The 25,563-nt window shown below is 43.4% G+C and overlaps 2 protein-coding genes across 3 annotated transcripts in view; one reads left to right on the top strand and one right to left on the bottom strand.

The window, feature by feature from the left end:
• CRYBG3 (crystallin beta-gamma domain containing 3) overlaps positions 1-6,766 on the top strand; it is an 83,800-nt gene extending 77,034 nt beyond the window's left edge. The window contains exons 19-22 of the mRNA XM_014947247.1: positions 168-291; positions 2,502-2,660; positions 3,249-3,408; positions 4,791-6,766. Coding sequence (XP_014802733.1) covers positions 168-291; positions 2,502-2,660; positions 3,249-3,408; positions 4,791-4,879 — 532 coding nt within the window. The 3' untranslated portion in view covers positions 4,880-6,766. The remainder of the gene's footprint in view (positions 1-167; positions 292-2,501; positions 2,661-3,248; positions 3,409-4,790) is intronic.
• Positions 6,767-7,487: 721 nt separating this feature from the next.
• On the bottom strand, positions 7,488-25,404 carry MINA (MYC induced nuclear antigen). 2 transcript variants are annotated; one of them, XM_014947249.1, is made up of 11 exons: positions 25,220-25,404; positions 23,386-23,526; positions 21,186-21,621; positions 19,666-19,785; positions 18,361-18,489; positions 15,346-15,449; positions 11,943-12,045; positions 11,105-11,270; positions 10,438-10,526; positions 9,041-9,151; positions 7,488-7,738 (listed from the first exon to the last, which is right to left on the bottom strand). In XM_014947249.1, the coding sequence occupies exons 3-11, from the start codon at positions 21,615-21,617 to the stop codon at positions 7,580-7,582; spliced, it is 1,413 nt and encodes a 470-aa protein (XP_014802735.1). In that variant the 5' UTR covers positions 21,618-21,621; positions 23,386-23,526; positions 25,220-25,404; the 3' UTR covers positions 7,488-7,579. The 2 variants fall into 2 exon arrangements, with proteins under 2 accessions (XP_014802735.1, XP_014802734.1); XM_014947248.1 differs by having other exon boundaries at positions 7,488-7,741; positions 25,220-25,402.
• Positions 25,405-25,563: the final 159 nt, after the last annotated feature.

The raw sequence follows: 25,563 nt of genomic DNA, 5'->3' as shown, positions 1-25,563 counted from the left end.
AAGCCACTGAAAGAGCTGGCATTTTGCAGCATGGCAACAGAGGTGTGATATTAGAGCTACTGTGGAGAGGTCTGGGGGCTTTCAAGAGCAGAGTCCTGAACACAAGCCTGTAGTTTTGTTGTGCTGCAGTTAACTGTAGTCTTTCATGCTCTGTTTGCTCTATCCAGGTGGATCGCATACGAGGGATGTAATTTTTTAGGAAAGCAGATCCTGCTGGAGCCCAGTGAGATTTCGAACTGGAAGGAACACAGCGGCTGGAAAGTAATTGGCTCCCTTCGTCCCATGAAGCAGGTAGTGAGAGTGTGTGGGGACAGTGGTCTGGGTTTGGACAGGGATGAGCACACAAGTATCAGCTGTACCACTACGTATAATGGCGTGCATTGTACTCCTTAAATCAGGCCAAATGATGACAGCCAGAAGGACCTAGTGGAAGATGAGTGAAGCAGAAAATTCCTCCAGTGACAGTTATTGAGATCTATATTAGGCTCCTAAAGGGAAATAATTCCTAGTTTCGCTGAGCCAAGTTTTGTTTTTCTGAATAGCTCATTAGCATGTTCTATAGATGCTCTATTTTTAAATTTTTGCCATATAACAATAATAATGAGAGAACCAATTCTACATTGGCTTGTTTCATAATTAACATAAATGGAAGCAAGAACAAGTTTTATTGTGCTGTAGCCCAGATTTCCAAAAGAAGCAAAGTTTAGGCAGTCCCACCAGGGCTTTCCCTCTCTGCCTCACCCCAAGTAACACCAATTTCACTCTCATTCAAACATTCAGGTCTCAAAACCACAACGTTCTTAGAAGCTCTGTGAAAGGTAGATAGGGAAGCCAGGCTGAGATAAATGCCCCTCAGTCAAGGAAAAGCAGGTACAATTCTGATTCTGTGCCTTTCCCAGACACACCAGCCAGAAGCAGGTGTTGCTGCTGCCCAGTGAGGCAGCTGTGGGAGGGCAGAGCCACAGGGAATGTGAGCAGCAACCCCACTGGAAAAGGGGTTTTGTTAGCTCTGCTTCTCACAGAACAACTTGTTTCCGCATAGTGACGAATGCTGCTTTATTTTTAAATATTAGATTCAACTGTGGAAATGTTGCCGTGAACAAAAATAATCATCTTTAGCATTAGTTATGCATTATCTGTCATCCCCGCCCGCAATAAAAAAAAAAGTAAAGATGTATTTTTTTTCTTTTCCCACCAGTGATTTGTTAGTCTAAGAAGTTGACAGCTCTATGGAATTCTTTGGAAGTGGCTACTACCAAAGGATCCCTTTTTGGCTCTATTTTTGCAAATAATAACGAAAATAATTTGGGCTGAACTTAAACCCAGAACTCTCTCTTCAGCCAGCAATCTGAAGGGCTTTTGTCGTTGGTAGCATCCCTCTTTACCCTGCAACAGTGACCAGTGTCACAACCCTACTTCAGCTACTTTGCTGGGACGTTGGCTTTTGGCGTTTGTGTGATTATTTTGGGGGGTTTGTTTTGTTTTAAATTCTGCAAACTGAGGACTTCCTTGAGTTTACGCCCTCACCCACCTGTGCTTGATGCTTCTGTGGGCAAATGGTCTTTTGGGGGCTTTTTTTTGAGACTGGAGTAATTCTATAAACTTGTACTTCATATTTCTTCCTTCTGACTCCATTACAAATTACAAAAATGGTCAAGCCTGCCAGTGTAAGAGGCAGTGCAAGAAAAAGTGAAACATCTGAAACTCATGCAAAATGAGACCCAAAAATTTTGCTCAAAGAAAATTGTGACCCTTTATTGTAAAGGCTCTGAACCCTAAAGAGTATGAACCCTTGTAAAGAATAGCTACGCACTGTACTAATAGACATTAGTTTATTGATGTTTGGTGGGAGAGAGGCTTTATTGTCTGTACCTTAAGGTTTGTTTTAATATGAAAAAAAGGAGATTAAAAGCTCCCAGAAGAAAAACTCTGCTTGAGCTGGGATTCCAGCAGAGCTGCCCTTTATAACTCATTGCTCTTTCTTTGCACCAAAATCAGTGAGTAACAGAGCAAAAGCTTGATCCCTTTAGTAGCCCTACAAAATCTTATTTTTTGAGTAAGCAGCGATGCCAAGCCAGTACCTTGTTTTCCTGTATATGTTCAGAAGCAGTGGTGTAACTCTTGGCTGTATATTCCAGTTAATGGGGGCTGAAGTTGCTGGATACGTGACTCAGTAAGTTTTGTGTCCCAAGAATAAAAAGCTTGGGGAGGACAGCCCATTTACTGGCCTTGGAATGAGTGAAATGTGCTAACTAGAGATATTTTGCATATCACAGGAATTAGTTCTATAGACATAAATACATTTTTTAAAAAAACTTGCCATTACTGTTCACTGCTGCTTTACATTCATGTGTGTGTCCAACAAAGGTACAGAACATTCTTGTCTGAAACTGGAAATGGAACACGTCCTTTAGAAAACTGATAAACGATGGAGGGGAGGCATTCTCACACCAACTTCCTTAATCTCTGTGTTCTACCCACCTTCCTTCCCACTGTTCCAGCCAGCGGTGTACCTCAGGGTGAAGAACCGAGCCCAAGGTAAATACCTGACAGTGGCTGGAAGCCTGGCAGATATAAGAGCAACATCAGTGTGTGCGTCCCCGTACAACGGCAAGAATACCCAGATCTGGCACTACAGTCGTGGACTCTTCAAATCCAAGGTGAGCTTCCAGATGCTGGAAGTGGGTGAGGTGTGTGTCACCTGTTTCACCTTCACTGCCTGCTTTTGCTGTTGCGCAGCATTAACACCAGGACTGCTTTTGGCCTCTCCCATGCCTCTTAAACTGGAAATGTTATAACCTACATCCTCCTACTACATAAGGACAGATTTGATCTCTCTGCTTTGGCAAATTGCACTGCTTGTCATATCTGTCTAATGGGACTGATGTTCCCGGAAGTAGGAACCTGGTCACAAGTTTAAGTTTATTACCTCTAAAGAGTTAAGAACTTCTCTGAAAAGTACTATGTGAAAAAAAGCTCTAAGTGATTTCGTATTAATGGTGCCCTTGGCAGGCTGTTATTAATATATAAAACCTGACGATTTAACGTAAGAAACACCTGAAGTAACAAAGACCTCCACTTTTGATCAAGCAGCTGGTCAATTGCTGACTAATGTGTTGCCAGCTTGCCAGGCTTGGTACCAGCTGCAGCACCATTACTGCAATACGCTCCCTGCCGGAAACAGAAACAAGGCAGACACAAGCTGGAGGCTTTGTGGCCCAGATCTCACTTCTCCTCTTGTTCCTTAGGCTAACAACGCCTGCCTGGATGTCATTGGTGGCAGAGATGTCCCTGGGGCCAAAGTTGCACTCTGGACTGAACACGGGAAGGACAGGCAAAAGTGGAGACTCAACGAGGATGGAACCATCAGTTCATATCTCAGCGACCAACTGGTGCTTGATATTAAAGGTATTAAAAAAAAAAAAAAAAAGGCAAACAATTAACCCTCACATGTTCTAAGTGCATTTTTTGATGGAGGTTAGTTGCTGTGCTCCAGCTCTTTCTGTATTTAAGGTTAAAGACTGAATCCTGTCTTTTCTGGTAGGTTTATGCTACTTGGCAGTAGAACAAAAAAAACCAGGCCAGTGGGGAAAAGCCTTACTCTTTTGATCCCAGAGGTTTTTGTGGATCCGACCTGTTCCACTTGAGGCAGTTCAGTAGTGCTGATGGCAAGAACTGCAAATTACAGAAGACAAAACATTGAAGGAAAAGCAACCACAGAATAAGTGAGGCTCAAAAAAAGAAGCGTTCACTCCTTATGTCTTTGCATTGGTGAAAATTGTCATTGCTCAAGTCCTAGTGCTTCTAACTATCTGCTGTGACAGAGCTCCCTCGCTGGAGAACACCTGTGCCTCACACACAATTTGTTGAAGCCCCACTGGTGGCAGTGGGGTTATATCCCCCAGGGACAGGCTGTGGGGCAGTGGCTGGCTATGAGGCTGGGGGCTCCATGGTGCTACCTTCTCAACGTCCTATTGGCCCTGACCCATCCGACCTCTGCAGCTCAGATTTACTGATGATCAGTTCTCAGCCCTGTGATGTTGAGTATTGTAATAGACAACATTTCCTGCCTTCTAGAACTAAGGAGTTTAACCACCATTACTAATTGATAATTACTACAAAGCCATTAAAGGCACCTGGTGATACTGATGGCAACTCTCTTACGGTATGAGAAAGCTGCGCTGCCCAGGCTACTGCAAAATACCATGCTGATGGCTGGGGTGGTGAGATACCATTTGAGAGATCTTTAAAACATTTCTTTATTTTAGTGGATTTTTATTTATGGTATAATGGTAAAAAATAAGCACTGTCATGTCTATGCTACGTGTATTCAAAGGAGAGAATTTTTATTTTTAAGGGCTTCCTGAATCTGTGGTTGAATTCGATATGCTACACCAAATAATGTCATGTGTGTCTGTGCATCTGTGTACTTCTGCTCTAGCAAATATGCACCTTGAAAGTCCAGGCACACAGCGGGAGCTCAGGATCTGCCAAAAGCAAAATCTCTGCAGAGGTGCCGTTTCGGTGCACAAAGGGGCAGTTGAGGACTCGGGTCTGTGGTGTCCTCTGCTTGTGACTGATGGATTCCTCAGGGCCCAAGCTGGCAGGTGACCATTTGAAGGTGACAAACATACAGAGGCAGAAGAGCGGACACCAACCCCCTACCTGGTGGAATTTCTATTTTTCAGCTGATTTTCCTACTTAATCGCACTTTTTAAAGATTATGCATAGACTTTTCTGAGCATTTCTTTTTAAAACGTTGTCCTTTGTGATTTTGTTTTGTTTTTAAGGAGGAAACTACTACGACAAGAATCACATCATTATGAATCAGCCGATAGACGACAAACATTCACAAAAATGGGATATTGAAATCTTGTGAGTAAAACCCACCACGCGGATGGTCCTTGTGTGGGTTATTAACATCTGGAGGGGGATAAAAAGCCAACTACTGAAGTCACGCACCACTGGAACCTTGAGCAGCAATTCCTTTCTACTTTCTTTAATACGAAGCACCAACTCCTAAAACAACTGAATTTTGCACAAATCTGGAAGATGGGAAGTTGATCTTTCTGCAGGGAAGCTGATTCTTTAGAGAATACTCCTATGAAAGTTGCTCTTACTTTTCATCTGAAGTATTATAAGTAAATGCAGAAGACCAGACATTTGTGGGATCTGAACTGCAAGAGCTCACACAGGAAAGGCTTTCTAGAAACGTCGTCTTTCCCTTCCTCGCAGACTGATGGGAGCTCACTGAAGAATGAAGGCACTCATGAGCTTTAAAGGACTTTTATGTCCTGAGTGAAACTGTGTGTGCTCCAAGCCACCCTGAAGCGCAAGACCATATCTTTTGCTAAAATGCCATTGACTGTGTTCATAGAGACAACTTTGAACTGGAATGATCAGCTCAGCATGTGAAATGGGGCAGTAGAGAACGCCTGACTTTCACCCTCCCTAATGTTCATGGTAGACCTTTGTCTTCATTTGTTTTAACAATACCAAATTCCCAGATTCAGGAACTGGTTTTGCTGACCCATGGCCTCTTTCCAACCCATGAAATTTTAAGTTCCGGCTGACAGTCACCTTTATCATGGAGCCATATGTACATGTATCAAAAGAGAATAAACTGTCCTGGCTCAGGCTAGATTTCTCAAGGGCTATCTGCATTTAAAGCAGTAATAATGTTAACTCCAGCTGTATTTTATTTGATGTATATAGGTTAATTTAATACAATGTAATTTGGTCTTGAAACCATGTCTTCCTTCAGAAGATAATTCACCGTAGCACGCATTTTCGAAGGTGCTGGCAGCCTGCACGTCAGCGCTTGCTCCACGTTAAAAGAAGAGTGTAACTGCATGTTGGTGTTACCTGTGGCTCCTCAGCAACTTGTAGATGATGAGGACTTAGACGAGTGGTCCAGGCCGTGGTGTGGTGGTGGCTTCCCCAGCTCCAGCACTGTGCAGAGCAGGCTGCTTGCTCTCACTTGACACAGACAGAGCCAAACACCAGCCGAGCTGTTGCGGGCTTGAAACGCACGTTCCTCACTCAACTCTGACAAACGCAGAAGGAACTGCCGGCAGCTCCAGGGCTGTGAACACCTGACATGGAAGAGAAGTCCCTTAAATCACTGGTAACTTCATTTGATTTCAGCATCACTAAATTAATCTACTTCACTGAAAATGTAATTTTTTTTCCTTATTTGTATATTCAGGGTATGTATTTCTATAACTATTTAAAGAGCTTAGGTTACCTAAAGACAGATGTTTTAGTTTCCAAAAGCTGTAATTATTCCACTTGCGCGTTCAAACAGGATTCGTCCCCAAACAAATGAAAATACAGAACCCTAAGTTTGCCACAGAAATAAAATATATGGATGTCTATTTTTGTATGAAATTGAGTTCTATATCGTACTATTTAAAAAAAAAATCTACTTGCACTTACTATTTTACATTCTAAAATTATGATAAATCTGCTGTTTAAGTAACAGATTTTTCAAATGTATGTATATATTTTTTCCAACTAAAGCACTTGTTTAGCTTTTTTATGTAAGTCAGCATATCAAGTGTTCAACATGTGACTTGCTTTCCAGATGAAGTTTTTAAAGCCTGTGTAAAAAGTTCTAGTCTTTTAAAACCACGAACGGATAAATCATATTTGGAATGTGAGTGTTACATAACAAAGTAAAGCAGGCTTTTGTACTTAAAGAGATCTTGAATGTAAAATGCTAAGCATGTATATTTTAATTGTATAAAACTTTTTTTAGGAGGAACGTTTTGCTTGTTGGTTTCTTTTTTAAACAAACTAAATACAACAATAGTTTTTAGCAGGTGCCAAGTGCATTCCTGTAAAATATTTCCTTCCAACGAAGGACGAAAAAGGGATAAGCAGATTGACTGTATGACCTGCTGCTCCATGAGTTTGCACCTTGTGTTCAAGTATTAAAAGAACTGCACTTCTCCCATCAAAACCCATTCAAGTGAGCACTGAAGATACAGATTGCTGTTTCAGGTTTGGGTTACTTTTACATTTAAGTTGGTGCTGGGGGAGGCAGAGGTTAAATACTTACTGTTTGTTTATTCCAGAGGTGGCAGTATCTCCGGGGTTTTCTTGAGCAAAGTCTTACCTCTTTGGGAAACAACATGCACAGCTTTTACTGAGAAGGTTTTGTTCTCTCAGTGCAAACAAACAGAACAAAAAGGGTTTCTTGGTGGTGAACTTTAGAAATGAAAAGCCCAAGGTCCTGGAGCCTGCTCCATGAACACCTTTAGATGTCCTCCACATCAAGGCGTATATCCAGAGGAAAGTTCTGGTGTTACCATGAGCGACTTCATCCATCCACAGCCATGGAGCTGTGGCTCCCTGGACAAGGAGCAGCTTACCTGTTTTTCCTGATGCCCATTTTCCCAAAGCTAAGGATAGAAAAAATACATTTGGCAAAGGATATATATTGCAAAGCTTTGTTAAACATCACTACAAAAAAAACGGGTGGATGGATTAAAAAAGTAATTTAATAAGCCTTTCTTTCAAGAGACTCTTAAAGGCCAGAAATATTACTTATAGGAGCAGCTATGTCAGAAAACCATCAAAGAACTTCAATCAGACATTCGGTCCACAGTGACAAGGCAAGGTTTTCTTTTTCTTCATCTGAGCTAAGGTTAAGCTCTTTAACAGGAACAGTGCTGTTGCTCCAAATCTGCTTCAGTGCGTCCAAGTATGACAAAGGAAACCGCAACCCATGAGTCTGCTGGGGGGAAAAATTAAAAGAAATGAAACTGCTTCAGTTAAGTGCAGTGCCCCTTATTACACGAGTGTGTGTTAGGCTGTAGGTACTGATCAGCAGGTACATGCCCCTCCTCTACCACGCCAGGATTTCTGACAGCAGCCTGCCAACTTTCTTAATAGACAAATAGCTGAAAGCTTTTCCATGTTCTAGCACACCTGATGCGGTCAGAAGGCTGAGTGCATGGATTCTTCATGTGGTTTCCACACTGAAGAAGGAAATAATTGTAAATGTACACACTTGCCTAACCCTGCCCGTTATTTCTGGAAGATCATCTAAGTTTATTTCTATCTACATCTGACACATTCAGTCTTTGGCTATAGTTTGACAGAACGCCTGAGGACCCCCATTACCACGGCTGGAGTCTCTGAGGGCAGGAAGGTCTAGTCTGGGGTTTGTGCACACTGTACAGGTGCCAGCGTACGACCTCAGCTACCCCATTCTCTGCTCACAAGGACCAATGAGATTTACCTTAAAAGGTAAGTAAAAGCCTTGCTGTAATCACTGAGACACAGACACCCCGGGTTCTGCTTTGCATCTCCGGTGCGTGTGTGCAGCCCCGCACTGGGAGGGTTTCAGGTCACCGACCCCAGCTGGAGCATTTTGGGAACAAAGAGTTCCAAAGCTCACACCCACTCTTCAGGCGTATTTACGATTTGAGCAAAAGCACATTGTACATTCCCCGAGTAAGAATGGAGATGATCCATCTGCAGCCTTAGTAACAATCTAAGAAATTCCCTCCTTACAGTTCAGAATTAACTCTTTGCTCCCCATGCTGACCACCCCACCCAAAAATGAACACCCTTGTCTTGCGGTACGTTCCAGTGGGTACAGACTCTTACATGGCTCAGTGTGGCACAAACATGGTGCCTGAGGCACAGTGATCCCTGCTGCTACTGGCCAGCATGGCCACTGCCAGGAATAAAGGATGTGCTAAAGGACACACAAGTCAGAGACACTTCTAGCCGCTCCAGAAGCTTTGCTAGCCAGCTTTTGCTAGCCTTATGGCCTGCACAAGAAATCCTGTTAACATCTCAAACATTTAATTAAGCAGGGGATTACATTACTGAGTTCTACTATTAGCTGCCTCTGTGTTGCAGCCTCAGCTCATCCGGGTGCTCTGGGGACAGAAACACTTTGGATACTGAGAGCACAGCACAACCAGACCCCTGCTACCTTCTCAGTCGCGCTGAGCTGAGGCACCAAACCCAAGTTGGTTTTGTCTTTTTTAGCAGCTTTTGGTGTGCATTTGTGGGAACAAACCTGTGATATGACTTCCTCACTGGTATCATCATCTTCTGTCCCCATCATGTGAGTTTCTCTCCTGTTCTTTAAGGAATGATACACATAAACCATCTCTCGGCGAATTTCATCCTAAAAGGCAGCAGGAAGGAAGTGGTTACACACAAGCCACACCCTCAAATTCATCTCACCCAAGTGACAAAGTTAGCACCTTAATTCTGGAGTCCACTGTTGCATCAATGAAAGCAAGTCACCCTCCAAACTGATTGATCCAAGAGCCATCTAGTACAGCAATAAGGGAGTCTCCACATCATCTGTGAAAAGTTATTTACAACCTATAAGCTCCTGCCTTAGTGCTGCCTCTGCCAGCCTCACAGGACTGAAGCTGTACAGAAAACATGCCATTTAAGGTGCACCTCCTCGAAGATCTTAATGAAGGATCATCCACCGATGAATTTCCACTCTGATACTGATCTCTTAAAAATCACATAACTGTTATCATTCCTTTGCCAAAGCTCTGCAAACCAATTCAGAGCTCTGGGGGCAGGTCTCACAATTTGTGGACGCAAGTCTTGCATGTGTGCTGTCATTCAGTGTTTGTGACATCAGAAGGTGAGGTGGCAAAAAAATTGCCAAAAAAAAGAAAAAGGTTTCCAAAACCTACACAGTCTCACAGCAATATGGACACAAACAAAATGGAGGCAAAAAAATCAGAAAGTTACAGTATGTTTTTCCTGGAGGCCAACATTTTACACAGGCAAAAAAACCATTGTACAAGATGACAATCTGTTCTGTTCCCACGCCCTTCCCCCCCTTTTTTAAGTTAAGTTGAGACAACAAAAACACTTACACAATTTCATACTATTAAACCTTCCCAGATCAGAAGTAGTCTGAACACAACATAATCCAAGATGCCAGCATCTATTTTATGAGACAGCTTCGTAGTGCCCCTAGCACGCATTTAGGTAGAAAGATAACTCGGAAGTGAAGACTAAATGCAACCAGAGTCAGCAGCAGCTGCAACCAAGGGAAATCCCTCTCTTGAGGGAACTTATTTTTATAACTTATTCATGCTCTCAAATACAAAGACTAAAAAAAATAAAATAATCCATTATCAAGAGCTATAGAGGCCATTTAGCAGCTGCAATGATCTCACCTCAGCTAAAAGCCATGCATCTACCCTGCAGAATCACAGACTGAATTTAGTTCTGTAGCTCTCCTCCCGAAGGCAGGGATGTGCCGTATCACTGCTGAACAACACCCCCTGAGCTCCCAACAAACCCTAATGGCTGCAGGATCCACCCCAGTGTAACTGCCTGACCCTTTTAGACCAGTACAAGAGACCAACAGCTCGCATGCTTCACACTCCGCTCTGCGCTCCCACCCCAAGCGTACGAGGGTGGCTTCATGATACTTACAGAACTCTCTTCAGCTGGTTCCACTGTAATGATGGCGTGATCTCTAAATTGCAGTCTGATTTTGCTATCTATTTTAGGCAATTTCCCACCTAAGAAAAATATTCTCCATTAAAAAAGGAAGGAAGCCAGACCAACAGTGCAATCTGAGCCCTCTGTGCACTACCCACTCTCTTGTGGCAAGATTTTTTTGTTAACCTATGTTTCAACACCCACATTTTATCAACCTCAGGGAGGAGGGGGGGACGAGAAGTATTTTTTAATTCTCTCACCTTTACAGTTACAAATAGCTGTAATAGCAAGCAACAGCATAAGGACAAATTCTACTAGTTAATAATTTTCAGTATACAGTAGTTTATTAAAGCTGCCAATTTCATGGAATCATAGAATCACAGGATCTTTTAAGCTGGCAGGGACCTTTCAGATCATCTAGTCCAACCATCAACCATGTCAGTCTAGGATAACCTTTATTTCACTCTGAAAGAGACGTGTCATCTCTTCTGCTGGACACAGGGAATTAACCGAGACGCGTATACGCACACGCGGAGCCTAGCACAACATGAAGTTGATGCCAGACTATAATCTTTGCCCACCATAAAATACCAAAAAGTCGTAGAGTTCACAACAACTCTACATCACATCAGCCAGTTTTAGTAACTTCAAAATCTACCTGGAGTCAAAGCGTCAGAGTCGCATCCCAAATAAGGTGGCAACCGGTTGGTAATGAAATCTTTCTTCATGTCGGACGATCGCAGTTCTCCGGTGGTTTCCAGACGGTCTGCAAGCCTTCTCAAAAGGCTACTCAGTTTTTTTGTCGAGTCAGCTATATCCACCTGCTAAATATTCACACAGAGTTGCTCTCACATGAATTCAAGCTAAACAGACTAACCTAAAGAGAAAGACGTGCTGTAACGCGGTGAAAATCTGGACACTCCTGTCTATCTTTGCAAAGGGTAGCATTTACTCCCAAAACAAAAAATTTCATTTCTTTTATACATTCCCCATGTTCACACACCAAAACCAATGCTGGCTTTCCCTCACTCTGGGGCTACCTGCAATGCTCAAGGACTTGGAAGTGTCATTGAAAGAGAGACTTGTTCCTTCTGCTGGCTGAGGAGGTGATCAGTAGCACAACTGGACTACCATGAAGAGGTCACAGAACAATTTACAGCTTTGCTACTTTTACAGATTCAAACCCTTGGCCTGACAGGAACTCCGGCTGGCTGACCGGCTCCAAAGCAAACACCATTACTTTTAGAAGGAAACAAGCCAAACAAGGACACTGCGATACAAAAGCCAGGCCGTGCAATGAACTTGGCAACGCTTCAGATGGAGCAAACATTCAGATGGAACAGTCGTCCTAAAGTCTTCAAAATAAGTGGCTCTGCTGCGAGACAAGGTAGTGCTGTTGCACTGAGCTTTCAGAGCAGATCAACAGGACGTGTGCTTGCCCCAGCGCTGGCGTTTCAGCTGGAAGCACCAGCATTCTCTTAGTCTCACCTACTTACCATGAGCAGTCGCCTCGGTATGCTTGTCCGCAGCGCCACATCTTCTTTTGCTGTATCAAATACAAGGCCAGGAATTGCATCTAGTAAGAAATCTCCCCAAGAGCTGAAGGACAGGAAGAAAAAAAAAAAAAGAAACAAAATTACTAAAATAGTTGCCCTGAAATAAAATAGACATCTTAACTGATACCAAGGGCTAGAAAATCAGTGCTCCAATTCCAAATCTGCTTCATGCCTTTGGCCTTTCCATTACCACTCTGTAATCTTATGCAATAGCTCACTCTCATCTCAACTGCACGAGTGTCCTCACTAGCTTCAGGTCAGTGCCACTCCGAGAGGGAAGGAATTGGCTTGAGAAGGGTCCAGTTTGTTCTGATTCAGGTGCTTACCGTTCACCAGTGGATTCAGCTTAAAGCTGACCTCAGTGAATAAAGAAATTCCTGCTGGGGCCATTATTATACAATCACATGCACCTACAGCTTCACTACACACAACAAAGTGTGTGAGGTTGTGCCATTTAACATCCTTTTGAGATGCTTAGATTGAAGGACAAAATGTACCCAGGGTTATCAAATTCAACGTGGCATCATTTTTTAGCTTTGCAACAAACTTAATTATGACCTCAGGAACAAGACCCCTGCATACCTCTACAGGGATTTTAATGATACCTAATGGGCACCTTGTAGGTGTCTTGTTTTGTGTTAAATCCCCATTCTTAGCCTACATACTTAAGAGAAAAAAAAAGGCCTTTGATCTCTGCACTTCTCTTCCCCAATTGTAAGAATAAACTAGAGGAGGGAAAGGAGAATTACTGCCTGCACCTTCTTTGTGTAGCATGAGTCAGCCTCATCAGCAAGAGGCGTGCCACTCACACAGAAGTGCTGTCCTGTCCACATGTGACCTCTCTCCCTACCACATCCTCAGAGGCTGGTTTAATGGGCAAACAACCAGGGCAAGTGCCCAGCACCCAGGGCTGCCAGCAGACTCCCACCCAACTAAGGCAAGGCAGCAGAGCAGGGCCTGTCCTCCAACGTACACTTCACCCTCTGCTCTTGCTCTCCCTCAGCACTCCCCATTTTCAGCACTGATCTCTCGACACTACTTAAAAAAAATAATAAAAGATTATAACAAGTAAAACAAGTAATACCATATTATTTTTTTAAATCATCTCCACTCAAGTGTACCACTGCCTGCTACACACTAGGAGGGAAGGACTCTGGCTGATAAACAGAATTAGGACTTCTTACTCCTTGCCTTCTCTTGCCCCCAGTCTCCATCTGCCAGCTTCTCACTGCTCTTCCAAACTGCCCTTCTTGTAATGAACTCACACACACTTCCCTGCCTGCTGGGGTCTACCTCAGAGGAACCCTGCTCCAGCACAGAGTGCAGTCCCTTTTGTCTTGGTGCTAACAATTCCTGAAAGTGCCACCTCCACCAGCACTTCCTGCCTTCCCAGTTCCTTCTGCACACACCGCTTCCCAAGCAGTCACTAGGAGTCCAAGCATCCTCCATAATAAGCACATCTGAAGGAGTTCTCTTCAATTTCCGAAGGAAACATTTCCATACTTCATCTACAAGCCAAATCAAAATACAGCCTGTATGGGGACAGACACTTATTTTACCTGTGCTTGATGTTGGTTCAGAGCTAGGTTCTTACACTTCATTACCAATAACCTTAATGGATAATGATTCCGATTTTATCCTTAGAAGAGCAGAACTCTTCAAGCTTTTCCTTTTTCCTCTCCTCATGCTGCCACCCAGGGAACACGCTCCCCGACAGCACTGCTTCTCAAGCAACTCACTGGACTGGCATTTGGCTTGGGCTGTCACAGAGAAACTGCACTGACTCCACGCGAGCCTGGCAGGTCTCCAGCAGCCCTGTTACAAGGAACCAAATTCTTGTCTCCCCAGCACCACTTGACCAATAACTCTGCACAGATCGAGCTGGACAAACCCTGTTCTGCGCATTCAAGAGGACTCCTGCATACTGGGCTGTAAAACATCACTGCAGCCCAGCCTCCATCAACAAGCCAAACACCCACTTATTTTAGTGTCACTCTTCTGTCTGTGCAGTTCACTAAGCCAGGGTGAGAGAAGTGCCAGGTGAACAAAGGAAGCAGTAGGACAAAAAAAGGCAGGGGAAGGGAGGAAGGGCAGGACATCTCTTTGGAGGCCACTCACTGCTGCTCACACTGAATGTGCCATCAAGCTTGCTAAAGTGGCTCAGCACTAATATTGCCTCCTGCATAAGAAACGAAGTCACTCTTTGCAACAGCAGTCCATGTTTACAGAAAATAGCTTGCTCTTTTTTTTAACCTTCTGAATAGAAGAATAGAACATGAGTGTAAACTAAAACCAGCTGAACCCAACTTTTATAAAGACTCACACCTTTGAGCAGCTTCATCTTAACCCTCTCTCCAACTTGGAGGACTGGCCACGTTCAGGGTCACCAGCAGTGCTGACATCCTGAGCTTCCAGAATGGTACAGCTGGTGGTTAGAGATTCATCTTACAAACATGTAGAATATGGCCAAACTTGTTCTGCCCTGTTTTGTGGCTAACAGAAATCCTTCCCAATTCCTAACTCAGGCCAATGACTCCAAACCCAGCACCTGAGAGGCTGACTCAGTGGCAGGAGCACTTCCCTGTGTGATAATATTTCAGTGGGTGCAAGGATCAGATGTGGGTCAAAGGAAATCTGACTTGCACGCACAGGATAGGAGATAAAAAATACAGGTAAGCAGAAAATATTTACATAGGAAGAATTTGCCGCAAGTCGGGCATGGGTGACTATTAAATGCAGGAGAAAACATGATGAAAGGAGTAACTTTTGACTCTTTAGGTTATGAAATAAACAGTAACTTCAGCCACTTGTGAGAGATTTTTTAAACACAACAGTGAGTTTGCAGTTGTAACATTATCTTCCACATTAAAGTCTACAGCTAGTAAATAATAACATAACTAATTAAAAAGCAATCAAGCTCACTGCATGAAAACCTGGTAAACGGGCTGCTTCAAACAAGGGTCTCGCTCCCCTCCTTGCCTCAAACCCCAAAACTTCAATTACTGCTACCAAAACACTAGCTTAGATTCTGTCACTACCAGCAGGGCACATATGTAATAGTGGGGTACCTACATATATTCTATGTCACCACATCTCTGGGGCGAAGGTAACATGCCCCATTCCTGTATTACTCACAGAAAAACAAACTGCACAAGGGCTAAAGAGAATGAACACAGAAAAGAGTTAAGCCCAGCTCGTTACAAGGTGGGGTTTTTTTTTGAGAAACAGGACATCACTTCTTTGAAACATCCATTTCACATCTGTACTATTCGCACACATCACCTGGAAGAGGAAAGCCATTTTCAGAAAAGACATACTTAAAAAAAAAGTACAGAATAATTACTTGTTTTGGTAGGTGCTGATGGTCACGTGTGTAGAATGGGAGATCCCAAGAGGAGTGTCAGCTTGGTGAATAGTCCCTCTTGGGAAGTACAGTAAGTCACCTGGCTGCAAGAAAATTAAAAGAGAATTGGTGTATTTAGTGCACCTGGTCAAACCTTACTGTAGTCAAAATACAGAAAATACTCTCTGAGCAGACAGACTGACAACATGTATTTTTTTTAAATCACAACCTAGAGGGATCCTCCATTATATACTTTAATAACATAAGATAAAGCACGCTAAGCCAGAAGTTTGGTTAACTTAAATTTTCCAGCTGTCATTATTTACATGAATGCTCCAGCTCAGCTGCATGAAGAGGACAAAGAAGCAACTGAGATGAACCTGCAGACAATGCAGAGGCCTAGCAGAGAAACAGTGCAATGTGAATTTGTCAGATCATATCAAAAGAAAAGGCCAGCTTTCCACAAGGAAAGCCAAATATTCTATAAAGATGGTAATTCTGTTACAATACTGTCTTGAAATGTTCAGTTAAAACACTTATAAAACAAGTACAACCTTCCTCCTCCTTATCTTTCTTCTCACCTATCTAAATTAAATCTCCACACTGATAAAAATTTAGATTAGAGAATTCAAGATAAGAAAGAAGTGCAAAGCACATAAAATTGCCTCCAAGAAGGAAAAATCAGTTTACTTACAGCTTCTCCTATAAAAAACTATATACTTGGATAGCACAGTTAAAGAGAAAATTCAGAAAGCAACAATGATGAAATTTAACTCCATTTTAATTTTACCATTCCTTAAATTTGGTCACATCACCTCCTCCTAAGAGCCTACCAAACTGTCTGACAGAGATCTATTTCAAGTGAATACTACTTGATTTTTCCGTCAATTGAAAGGTTTCTTTAGACTATGAGGCTTCAAAGGACTTGGCAAGATCAATTCTCTTCATCCATTTATAAGAAGCTGCAAAGTATCATAAATCAGCTATGTATGATTTACTTGTTCTGAAGCAAGCCTCTCTTTGCCATTTTTACCTTCTTACCTTCTGCCTTCCTTACCGGTGTAGGGACTACACTAACCAGCTAAGAGGATTTTGAATTCTCTTCATCTGCTGTGTTTCACATCCCCAGGGAGAAAACAAACTGGAGGGACAGACACCTATGGGAAGGGTAAGAGTCCTGAACACCTACCAGAGAAACTGCATACTACTCTGCCAGATAAATCATTTCATGCTGCAGCACCCCATGCCTGCCACTATGAAGCTGGGAACACGATTTTTCAAAGCAGTCTTTGCTGCAAAGTCCAACTCCTATCTGCTGGGCACTCTCTTCACCATTCACATGAGGCCAAGCACAACACTCTTCAATTAAAATAATCAGAATCTTCACAGACTCCAGGTGACAACACCCAGTTTGGGGCAGGACAGTGCATTTGACAAGAGACAACACAGATCTGATCTGTTTGCTGCCTTCTTACTTCTGAACTGGAGGAATAAGGGGCAGACAAAGGAGAAGTACCAGCAAATTAAATGGAAAATCACACACGAAGAAGGGTAGATAGCTGGGTACCAAATAGGCTCTGTGCTCACATCAGTAACAAACACAAACCAGCATGTCTTTGCTCTGTCAGCTACCAGTTTCTGGTGGGAAGGGAGAATACCAGTAGTAGTCTCTAACTGGTCCATTTGTTCTAATCTGTCCAAGGATGGGAGGCTGCAGACAGAAATGCGAAAAAGGAGAAAGGAAGTAGTCTAGAAAGATGTTTAGGGAGAAAATAAGAGTCATCTGGCAGCACTCCTGTCAGATACAGCTCCAGACAGACAACCAAAATCTAACAACGGCCACCCGGAAGCAATGGGTCACAGGAAGTCAAGAAAACAGCAAACAGAAGAATAAAAAAATTAAAAATAAAAAAAATTAAATTTTAAGCCTTTTCCAGACACCAGTATTTTCACTCCACAAGATCGGTACAATGACTTGTGGAATACACCATTATTCCATAAAAATCAAAGGCACCGAAGTCCGGCCCAAAACGCTCCCGAAATTAACAAGGGAACTGTAAATTAAAAGACTTTGCATCACCCAATACATCATGACAATTGAATATTACTGTCTGTGAAATTACACAGCTAGCTATGTCAGTATCACACACAACGTGTGATACTATTGTCCTACTATTTCTAAACTACCTACACCCAAAGGCAGGTCTCAACACCAGGAAGAGCAGAGACCTTGCAGAGAGAAGGTCCTATGAGAGGCTGCAAGGCAGAGCAACTAATGAGGCTTCCAACACAGAGCAGCACTGTCTGCTGGATAAATAACACACTTTGAAAGCACAAGCATGTAAAACAGAACGGGACAAGTACCAGATGCCCTGCTGTCAAAGGAGCTGCCATTCACCCATCTTCATGAAATGCTCTTTTTATTCCAAATAACAAAAGGCAGCCAAACACTTGATTTTCAGGTTGGGACAAAGAAAAACAGTTAAAGAAAAACAATACAGCAAGTTAATATAGGGTTTAGTTCATGCTTTTGTTTACTGGCCGAAGATAAATATTTAAATCTAATTCACCAGAACAGTGACAACCTTTCGTGAAGCAGGAAGTCTTGGTGCATAGAAGGATTAGCCTGATTGATTACAGACAGCATGTAAAAGTATTAAAATATTCCATAACCATACTCAAACCTAATGTTTTTTCTGCGTACAACTCCACAAACATGATCCAGAAGTCAGGGTGCCCAATTTGGAGAACACTGGAGAATCTCAAGAAATAACTGGTTTTTTGGTCCGTTATTTAAATACTATCACAAAGAATACCTTTGAAAAAGGATAAGTTAGACGACTATCACCCAAATTTCTCATGCTCACAGTGTTTTATGCACCAACCATCCTCTCAATTTCACAACCATGAGCATTCAGAATACTGGATTTACATTCAAGAAATGGACCATTTTAAACATAACTATTTTTCTGCCAACCATAGCCCAGACCACATAAAGCAATTAAATTATAATACCTTTAATATGAATTCATGTGTGGGATTCCCAATCCTATCTTCTGATTCAACATTATATTCCCGAGCTAAATGCACCGTTGGTTTATAGAGTCGCCAGTGTTTCTCGCCTTCTAGCTGAAGGATAAACACCTGAAAAAGACCATAAATCACACATCCAACTGATCAGAAATTTTAAGTTGTCTTCTCGCTTGCAAGGTCTGCAGAACCATGCCAGAAATCAGGGACAGAAAGCAAACAGAATTGACTCGGGTTGGTTTGGTGACAACAGAAGAAACAGACTTCACCTTCCCTGCTCCCAGTTACTCCACAGTATGTCAAACAGGTTTGCGCTCTCATTACTTTTTAGATGTCTACACTGCTGTAGTGCAATTTAAATTTGCACTATTTCTTTAGGCTCTACTTCGAGAGAACAGAGAGAAGAGCTGTAAAGTGTGATCTGTTTTATCCTAAGGTAGGCATTTGGAAATCCCTGTTTTTCTCCAGTCACTTAAATACGTGCTAGACAACTAACTCGACAGTAACGCCTGCCACAGAGATACTCAAAATATCAGGTGAGAGAGGTCTTATCACCATTCACTGACAAACAGGGCATCAGAAGGATCTAGGGGATGCTGGGGGATGATGACTTACACCAAAACATGCAGGTTGTGGGGCTGCTGAACAACAAGCATAAGGAAAATGAAACTCTAGATGTATGTAATGGAAATGAAAATAATAAAAAGAAAATATACATATAAGGGGCACTTTTTGTTTGTTTTAGTTTAAGTGGGATAGCTCAGGTTTTTTTTTTAATGCAGTGTCTATTTGAATGTTTCTTTTAGAAGCAAATTTAAAATGCCTTTTGATTACAGGACTTCATCATACCAGTAACTTCTTAAAAACTGTAGGACCAACAAAATGGGAACCAGTGCAACCAGTCTGCTTTCACTGTCCAGCTGAAGAAACAGCAAGTACTTAGTAAGGGAAGAAGGACTTTAGATTCTTGGGGTGAAAAAAAAAAAAAAAAAACGGTGCTAGAAAGCTTCTTCAGCTGGGAAAACAAACTCTCTTTTCATCAAATGGAAATACGAAGTCTGGAGAGCACAGTTTACGTGATATTACTGTTGGATATTACCATTAGTGCCCTTTCAGTACAATCATAGAAGAAAAACAACTACTAAGAAACACTTGCAACCTATTACCATGAGTTTTCAGTGGAAAAAACATTTTTCTATAATAAGCTGTTTTATAGCACACATACAGGTATCCAACTGCCACTAACAAAAGCCCACACACAATTTCACAGGCAAGGTCGTGCTGTCCTACCTCCACATCATCGTAGTGAGGGGGAAGGCCCTGAGAGCCCTGGGGAGTAATGTAAACATTTGACCCAACCAGAGACCCGAAGTAGCACTCCAGCTTTTCCTGAATCTTCCACAGCTCCTCCTGTAAAAAGAAAAGATGCTGTTACTAATCAAGATCTCAGCCAAGCCAGGCTGCCACCCAACCCACAGCCTCCCCATTGCTTGAGAGGTTTTTCTAGAGAACCACAGGGAGACAGAGGCTGGGAAGTCAGATGCTCTGTATGAGTGTTCCTCCTGAAAGTAAGCACTGCAGCTGAAAAGATCTGCTGTGAAGCCAAGAGGTCTGGTGCCCCACCATAGTGTCAATGTTTGTTCTCTTCCCTGTACCATTTTTAGGTTGCAAAAACAGACAAACAAGGCTAAACAGAGGAAAATAAACCACCCATCGTCCCACAAACAGCAAACCTTAGGACAATAAGCACATGCAGGATTTGCATTAGATGGGCTAGCATCAAAGAGAGCACACAAAGGTTAGAGACCTTTTTCCAGTGACTTCAATTGTTTGGACATATTCGAGAACAAATTTTACTTCTCCACATCTAATATGTGATGGACAATGCACTGAAGGGATGACTCTCTTATTAGAAGATGTCAACTACCAGACCTTCAGCCAGAATTTATACAGGTTCGGCTCAAGCTCTAGATTTCAGCATAAGCCATGTAACAATTCAATTTCACCCGCAGATGCCCCTGCCGCTGGTCATTACAGCCATGCTCAAACCAAGATCAGCCAGCAACATTATACTTGGGAATCAGCTGTGTATTTGGGTTCTTAGGGACCAATTCACAACTAAATTGTGCTCACATCATGGGACAAAAAAAAGAATACCTAAATCCAAGAAAACCTAAATCCAAGTATCTACAAGTATGAGACCTTTACACAACTGTGCAGACACCACTGCCTCATTCCCATACATGACGACTGCAAAGGCATCAAAAAGAACAAGCAAAAGGACACTCAGCTAAAATGAGGTGGTACCCTTCCATGGTGCAATTCAAAGCCAATTCCTTGGCAGGAACGGCAGTGTCCTTGAAATACTTTACATGGTTTCACACTTTGCCCTCCATTGAAGAAAAGCAGTAAAAAAGCCCCTATTTGCACAAGGAAACAGTGGGGCAGAAGGAATAATTTAAAAAGACACGGATGATGTATCATCATCAACTTTGTGTATTTATTTTTTCCAAAACTTTTATGTGAGAAAGCACATTCTTGTAAAAAGAATACTTAATATTATAGCATGAATCAGATTTTGTACTGCAGAGGCACTGAAACATGAGGGTGGTGCGTAAGTATAAACCATGTTTTAATTAATACAGCTTGTCTATAGATTTCAGCAGGTCACAGATTTCAGCAGGTCACTGATGTCAGCTACTTCCCCTAGATTTACTGGGGACAGAGATGAAACTATGTCAACTATGACTCAAGCAAAGTACACCACATTATAAAGCATGCATTAATTACATTCAATGAAACAATCCAACCTTAAATCTCTGAGGCTGATGAAACTGTATTGTGGCCTTTTTCTGGTCAAAATCTTTCTTCAGCTGCATGTAATTCACTTTGCCTTCTTTATTTAAAACTTTCTTTTTTCCATTCACGCATCTGCAGATATTTATATCTCGCCCATAGTACAGACCCTGGCTGCACAGCTCCTTCAAATCTGACACCTGGAACAGGGACTGGTAGTAAGCAGCCACCAGGGGATCATTTCTCTGAACAAGCAGTGGCTTTTGCTCCCAGTACTCCCTGAAAAACACCTCTTGTTTGATGGGAGAGATCAAGCTTCCGAAGAGGCTGTCTGGGTTCTCAAAATTCATGACTGGCGGAGAACAAGCTGCTTCCAGCTTTGCTCGTTTACACTCTGTAGGCATTTCTTTCCCCATTTCAGCATGCTTCCCTCCTTTCTTGGGCATGTTCCTGTTCAAGAGCAGAGAGAATATAGTCAACCAGTAACACAACCTCAAGAGTTCACAGGCCCAGAGCAGCACCTCTCGCTTTATTCACTGCATTCAGAGCATGCTGGGAACAGCTCTGCTTTCAGATGCTCATTATTTGCTCCAAGCAGCAGAAAAAGGAAAGCCCACCACAGGCCTCCAATTCTCCCTCAAACCTCAGCAAACTCCTAAGGGCTCTGCTGGGAGCCATTGCTCACAAAGCCCAAATCTCACAGCTGAGTTTATACTACAAAACCTGCAATGAAACCCAGTGGCCTACACAACACATCTTTACAAATGCTGGAATCCATCCACACAAAGAACTTGTGGTAGACTGGTCTTCTGTAGCAAGAGCTGTGAACTATTAAAAAAAATAACTCAGCTTTAAGAAATTTAAAGACCTTATGCAGAGGGGGATGGAGACAGGATCATAAACTTGTACCCTATAATGCTTCTTTGAAATGCATTAATATTGGGGGAAAAAAGCACAATGAAGACTTCCCAACGACCTTCCAGCCAGAGCACAATGGAGGAGCATGTATGGAATTTTGAGCGCGGGGCCCAACCAGTTAAATGCAGTGGTTGGTGTGGGTTAAGGTAAGCTTTCCTTTCAAATTGGCTTACACATCATAACCCCAGTGTCTACATATAGCTGTACAGTTACCACACTAAAGCTTTAACAGGGCCCACAGAGAAGGCAGCTACTGCAGCAAGGGGACACTGACACCGGTACAACAGCACGCACTAAGGGCTACGCAAGAATACAGTGAACAGAAAACACAGGGAAATGGGACACAGAAAGAGGGAGGCCAAGTGAAAGAGTAGATCTGTGTGAGAGAAGGCATACGTAACCAGGTTCGGTGGGCAAGAATGATTCAGTTGGCAGGAAGGTTACAGCAGCTTCCAGAGAAACAGAGCACACTCCCCTGCAGGTAGAGCAGGTTTTAGGAACATGAAGTAAGGGCACCTGCTTAAGGTCTCAGGCCCTGGGAACAATTTTATGCTAAATTATGTGACAGTGACACGCATCTAGTGCTGCTCATCACACAGTGACCCGCATCTCACCCTGTGTCAGGGTCTCCATACTGTATCTTGAATGGCCAGGTTTAGCAAAAGCAAGTTTGCAGAAGACAGGGAACATCGCTAGGCCTTTCTTACACCAAATCCTAAAATTACAAGATTCTGCTTTCATTTTTGCAAAGCTGTCAAACTTTGTGGTTTATGCAGAATAAAAAGAATTCTTCATCCAAGCACAGACGTTTAATTTTAAAGTTGGAAGTCATTTACTTTGTTTTTCCATGTAGATGATAAGCTTGTGTATCATTATGTAAAAATAAGAAAGTTAATTGACAAAGAGTTTAGCTGCCAAGTTCTCAGGAAAGTTAAAGCAAAAAATCAAGTAACGGTAGGTCTAACACCATAGCATATGTAGACATGCTTGCCTTAACTTCTGCATCAGCATTTCATCCCCCAGAGTAGCCCAGAGCACCAGGCAGCAGTGAAAGCCTGCCTGAGAAGCCGAGCTAAGTACCCTGACAATGAGCCAGCACCAGGCCCTCTAGCACCACAGCTTGCCTGCTAGGTCTGCGCTGGCCAACTCAAACCGACTCTGGGCATGTCTGAGCAAGGTTGCGAAGCCAACACATATGAGGAGATAGAGCACACCAATGCTTTAATTTGTAAGTAAAAAAGGACAGCTTTACTCCCAAAAGGAAATGCTCTCATTTATTAAGATGCTTTTACTTACACAGATCCCTTATCATGAAACTTGAATTCCAGTTCTGGTATTTGCACACAGTACTAAATTCTCCTATGCAGCCATATGCAGGACACCTTCACTGCTCACTAACTCCTGGAGGAGTGTTTCATCAGGAGTTCCTGGAACAGCCTGAACATCAACAGTAAATGACAGTCACCTTAGTTCCACAGGAGGGAAGCCACACCACCACCTTCCTGAGAGGATGGACATTGCCAGCTACAGCAAACTACACTTCTCCATGAGGCAAGGGAATGCTTAAAGAAAGACTGAAAATTAATCCCCAGTTGCTATCAACATCTGAAGATGCTGCCGGCACCAAGATCTACAACTGACATCACCAAACGCCAGCAACACAAATGCAACCAAGCCTGAATTGCCAGTTTTGAATCCCAGACTTAAATCCATCATATCAACCTTTCAGCTCGCTCACACTGTTATTTAACGAAGTTAAATTCAGACATGTACTATTCACAGAATGCGGCTTCATTTACATGACATGCTGTTCTGTACTGTTTTGTTATTACAACTACAGAACCACAGAATGGTTCGGGTTGGAAGGGACCTTTAAAGATCATCTAGTCCACCCTCCCTGCCATGGGCAGGGACACCTTCCACCAGACCAAAACCCTAGCCAACCTGGCCTTGAACACCTCCGATGACGGGACATCCGCAACTTCTCAGGGTAACCTCTTCCAGTGTCTCACCACCCTCATCAGAAAAGAATTCTTCCTTATATCTAATCTAAACCCACCCTCTTTCAGTTTAAAACCATTGCCCCCTGTACTGTCACTACAAGCCCTCGTAAAAAGTCTCTCTCTTTCTTCTAAGCCCCCTTTAAGTACTGAAGGTCTGCAATAAGGTCCCCCTGGAGCCTTCTCTTCTCCAGGCTGAACAACCCCAACTCTCCTCAGCCTGTCTTCATAGGAGAGATGCTCCAGCCCTCTGATCATCTTCATGGCCCTCTTCTGGACCTGTTCCAACTGGTCCATGTCTTTCCTGTGCTATGGGCTCCAGAGCTGGACACAGTACTCCAAGTGGAGTCTCATGAGAGCAGAGGGGTAGAATCACCTTCCTCAGCCTGCTGGCCACACTTCCATGCAGCCCAGGATATGGTTGGCTTTCTGGGCCACAAGTGCATGTTGAAGACAGGTCAAGAGAGGTGGGGTTGTTCGATCTGGAGAAAGCTCTGGGGAAACCTTATAGCAGCCTTCCAGTACCTAAAGGGGGCCTACAGGAGAGATGGGGAGGGACTCTTTATCAGGGAGTGTGGCAATACGATGAAGGGTAACAGTTTTAAACCGAAAGAGTCTAGATATTAGAATTTTCTTACTGTGAGGGTGGTGAGACACTGTAGCAGGCTGCCCGAGGCAGCTGTGGATGTCCCTGAGGGACTCTTTATCAGGGAGTGTGGCAATACGATGAAGGGTAACAGTTTTAAACCGAAAGAGTCTAGATATTAGAATTTTCTTACTGTGAGGGTGGTGAGACACTGTAGCAGGCTGCCCGAGGCAGCTGTGGATGTCCCTTCCCTGGCAGGGTTCAAGGCCAGGCTGGATGGCACTTTGAAGAACCTGGTCTAGTGGGAGGTGTCCCTGCCCATGGCAAGGGCGGTTGAACTCAATGATCTTTAAGGCCCCTTTCAACTGAACCATTCTACAATTCTGTAACTGCTGGCCCACGTCCAGCTTGTCGACTACCAGTACCCCAAGGTCCTTCTCTGCCGGGCTAGAGAAAAAACCCAGCAACAGAACAGCCCTGTTCCTGCTTCAGGCAGAAGCAGTTATTTCACATCAGTATTTTTCACCTCGCACACCAGATGTACCTGTTTGTAAGTTCAGGTCTCTACAGTGGCCCAGCAACTGCAGGGGGACTCAGCTCCCTCTGAAGCAAGGGGGAGGAGAGTCGGCCACAGCGCCTCTGCGGCCACGCTGCCTCCAACGCTCCCCCTCGCCGCTCTGACACTCCGGGATACTACTAAACTTTTTCCAGAAGAGAAAAACACAGAAAATCGGGCTCCTGCGCCCGCAGCGGGTAGGGGCCAGGGCTCCTTCACCCCCGCCAGCCTCCGCCGCCGCCGGGGCAGGGAGAGGCTGCCCAAGCCGCTCTAGGCGCTCCCCGGCAGCCCCGGAGGGCCGGCCACGAGGCCGCCGGGCCCGGCGCCGCCAC

Source organism: Calidris pugnax, unplaced genomic scaffold (genome assembly GCF_001431845.1).
Source record: "Calidris pugnax isolate Ruff unplaced genomic scaffold, ASM143184v1 scaffold95, whole genome shotgun sequence".
Lineage (NCBI taxonomy): Eukaryota > Metazoa > Chordata > Aves > Charadriiformes > Scolopacidae > Calidris > Calidris pugnax.
The sequence above is the reverse complement of the archived record's forward strand: the minus strand, read 5'-3'. Positions and strand labels throughout refer to the sequence as shown.

Coding starts and splice junctions, on each gene's coding strand:
- MINA (XM_014947248.1), bottom strand. CDS start 21,617: ATGCCCAAGAAAGGAGGGAAGCATGCTGAAATGGGGAAAGAAATGCCT. Junction 15,450..18,360: donor CACATGAATTCATATTAAAG/GTATTATAATTT, acceptor ATTTTCTTGCAG/CCAGGTGACTTACTGTACTT. Junction 11,271..11,942: donor TACCGAGGCGACTGCTCATG/GTAAGTAGGTGA, acceptor GTGAATATTTAG/CAGGTGGATATAGCTGACTC.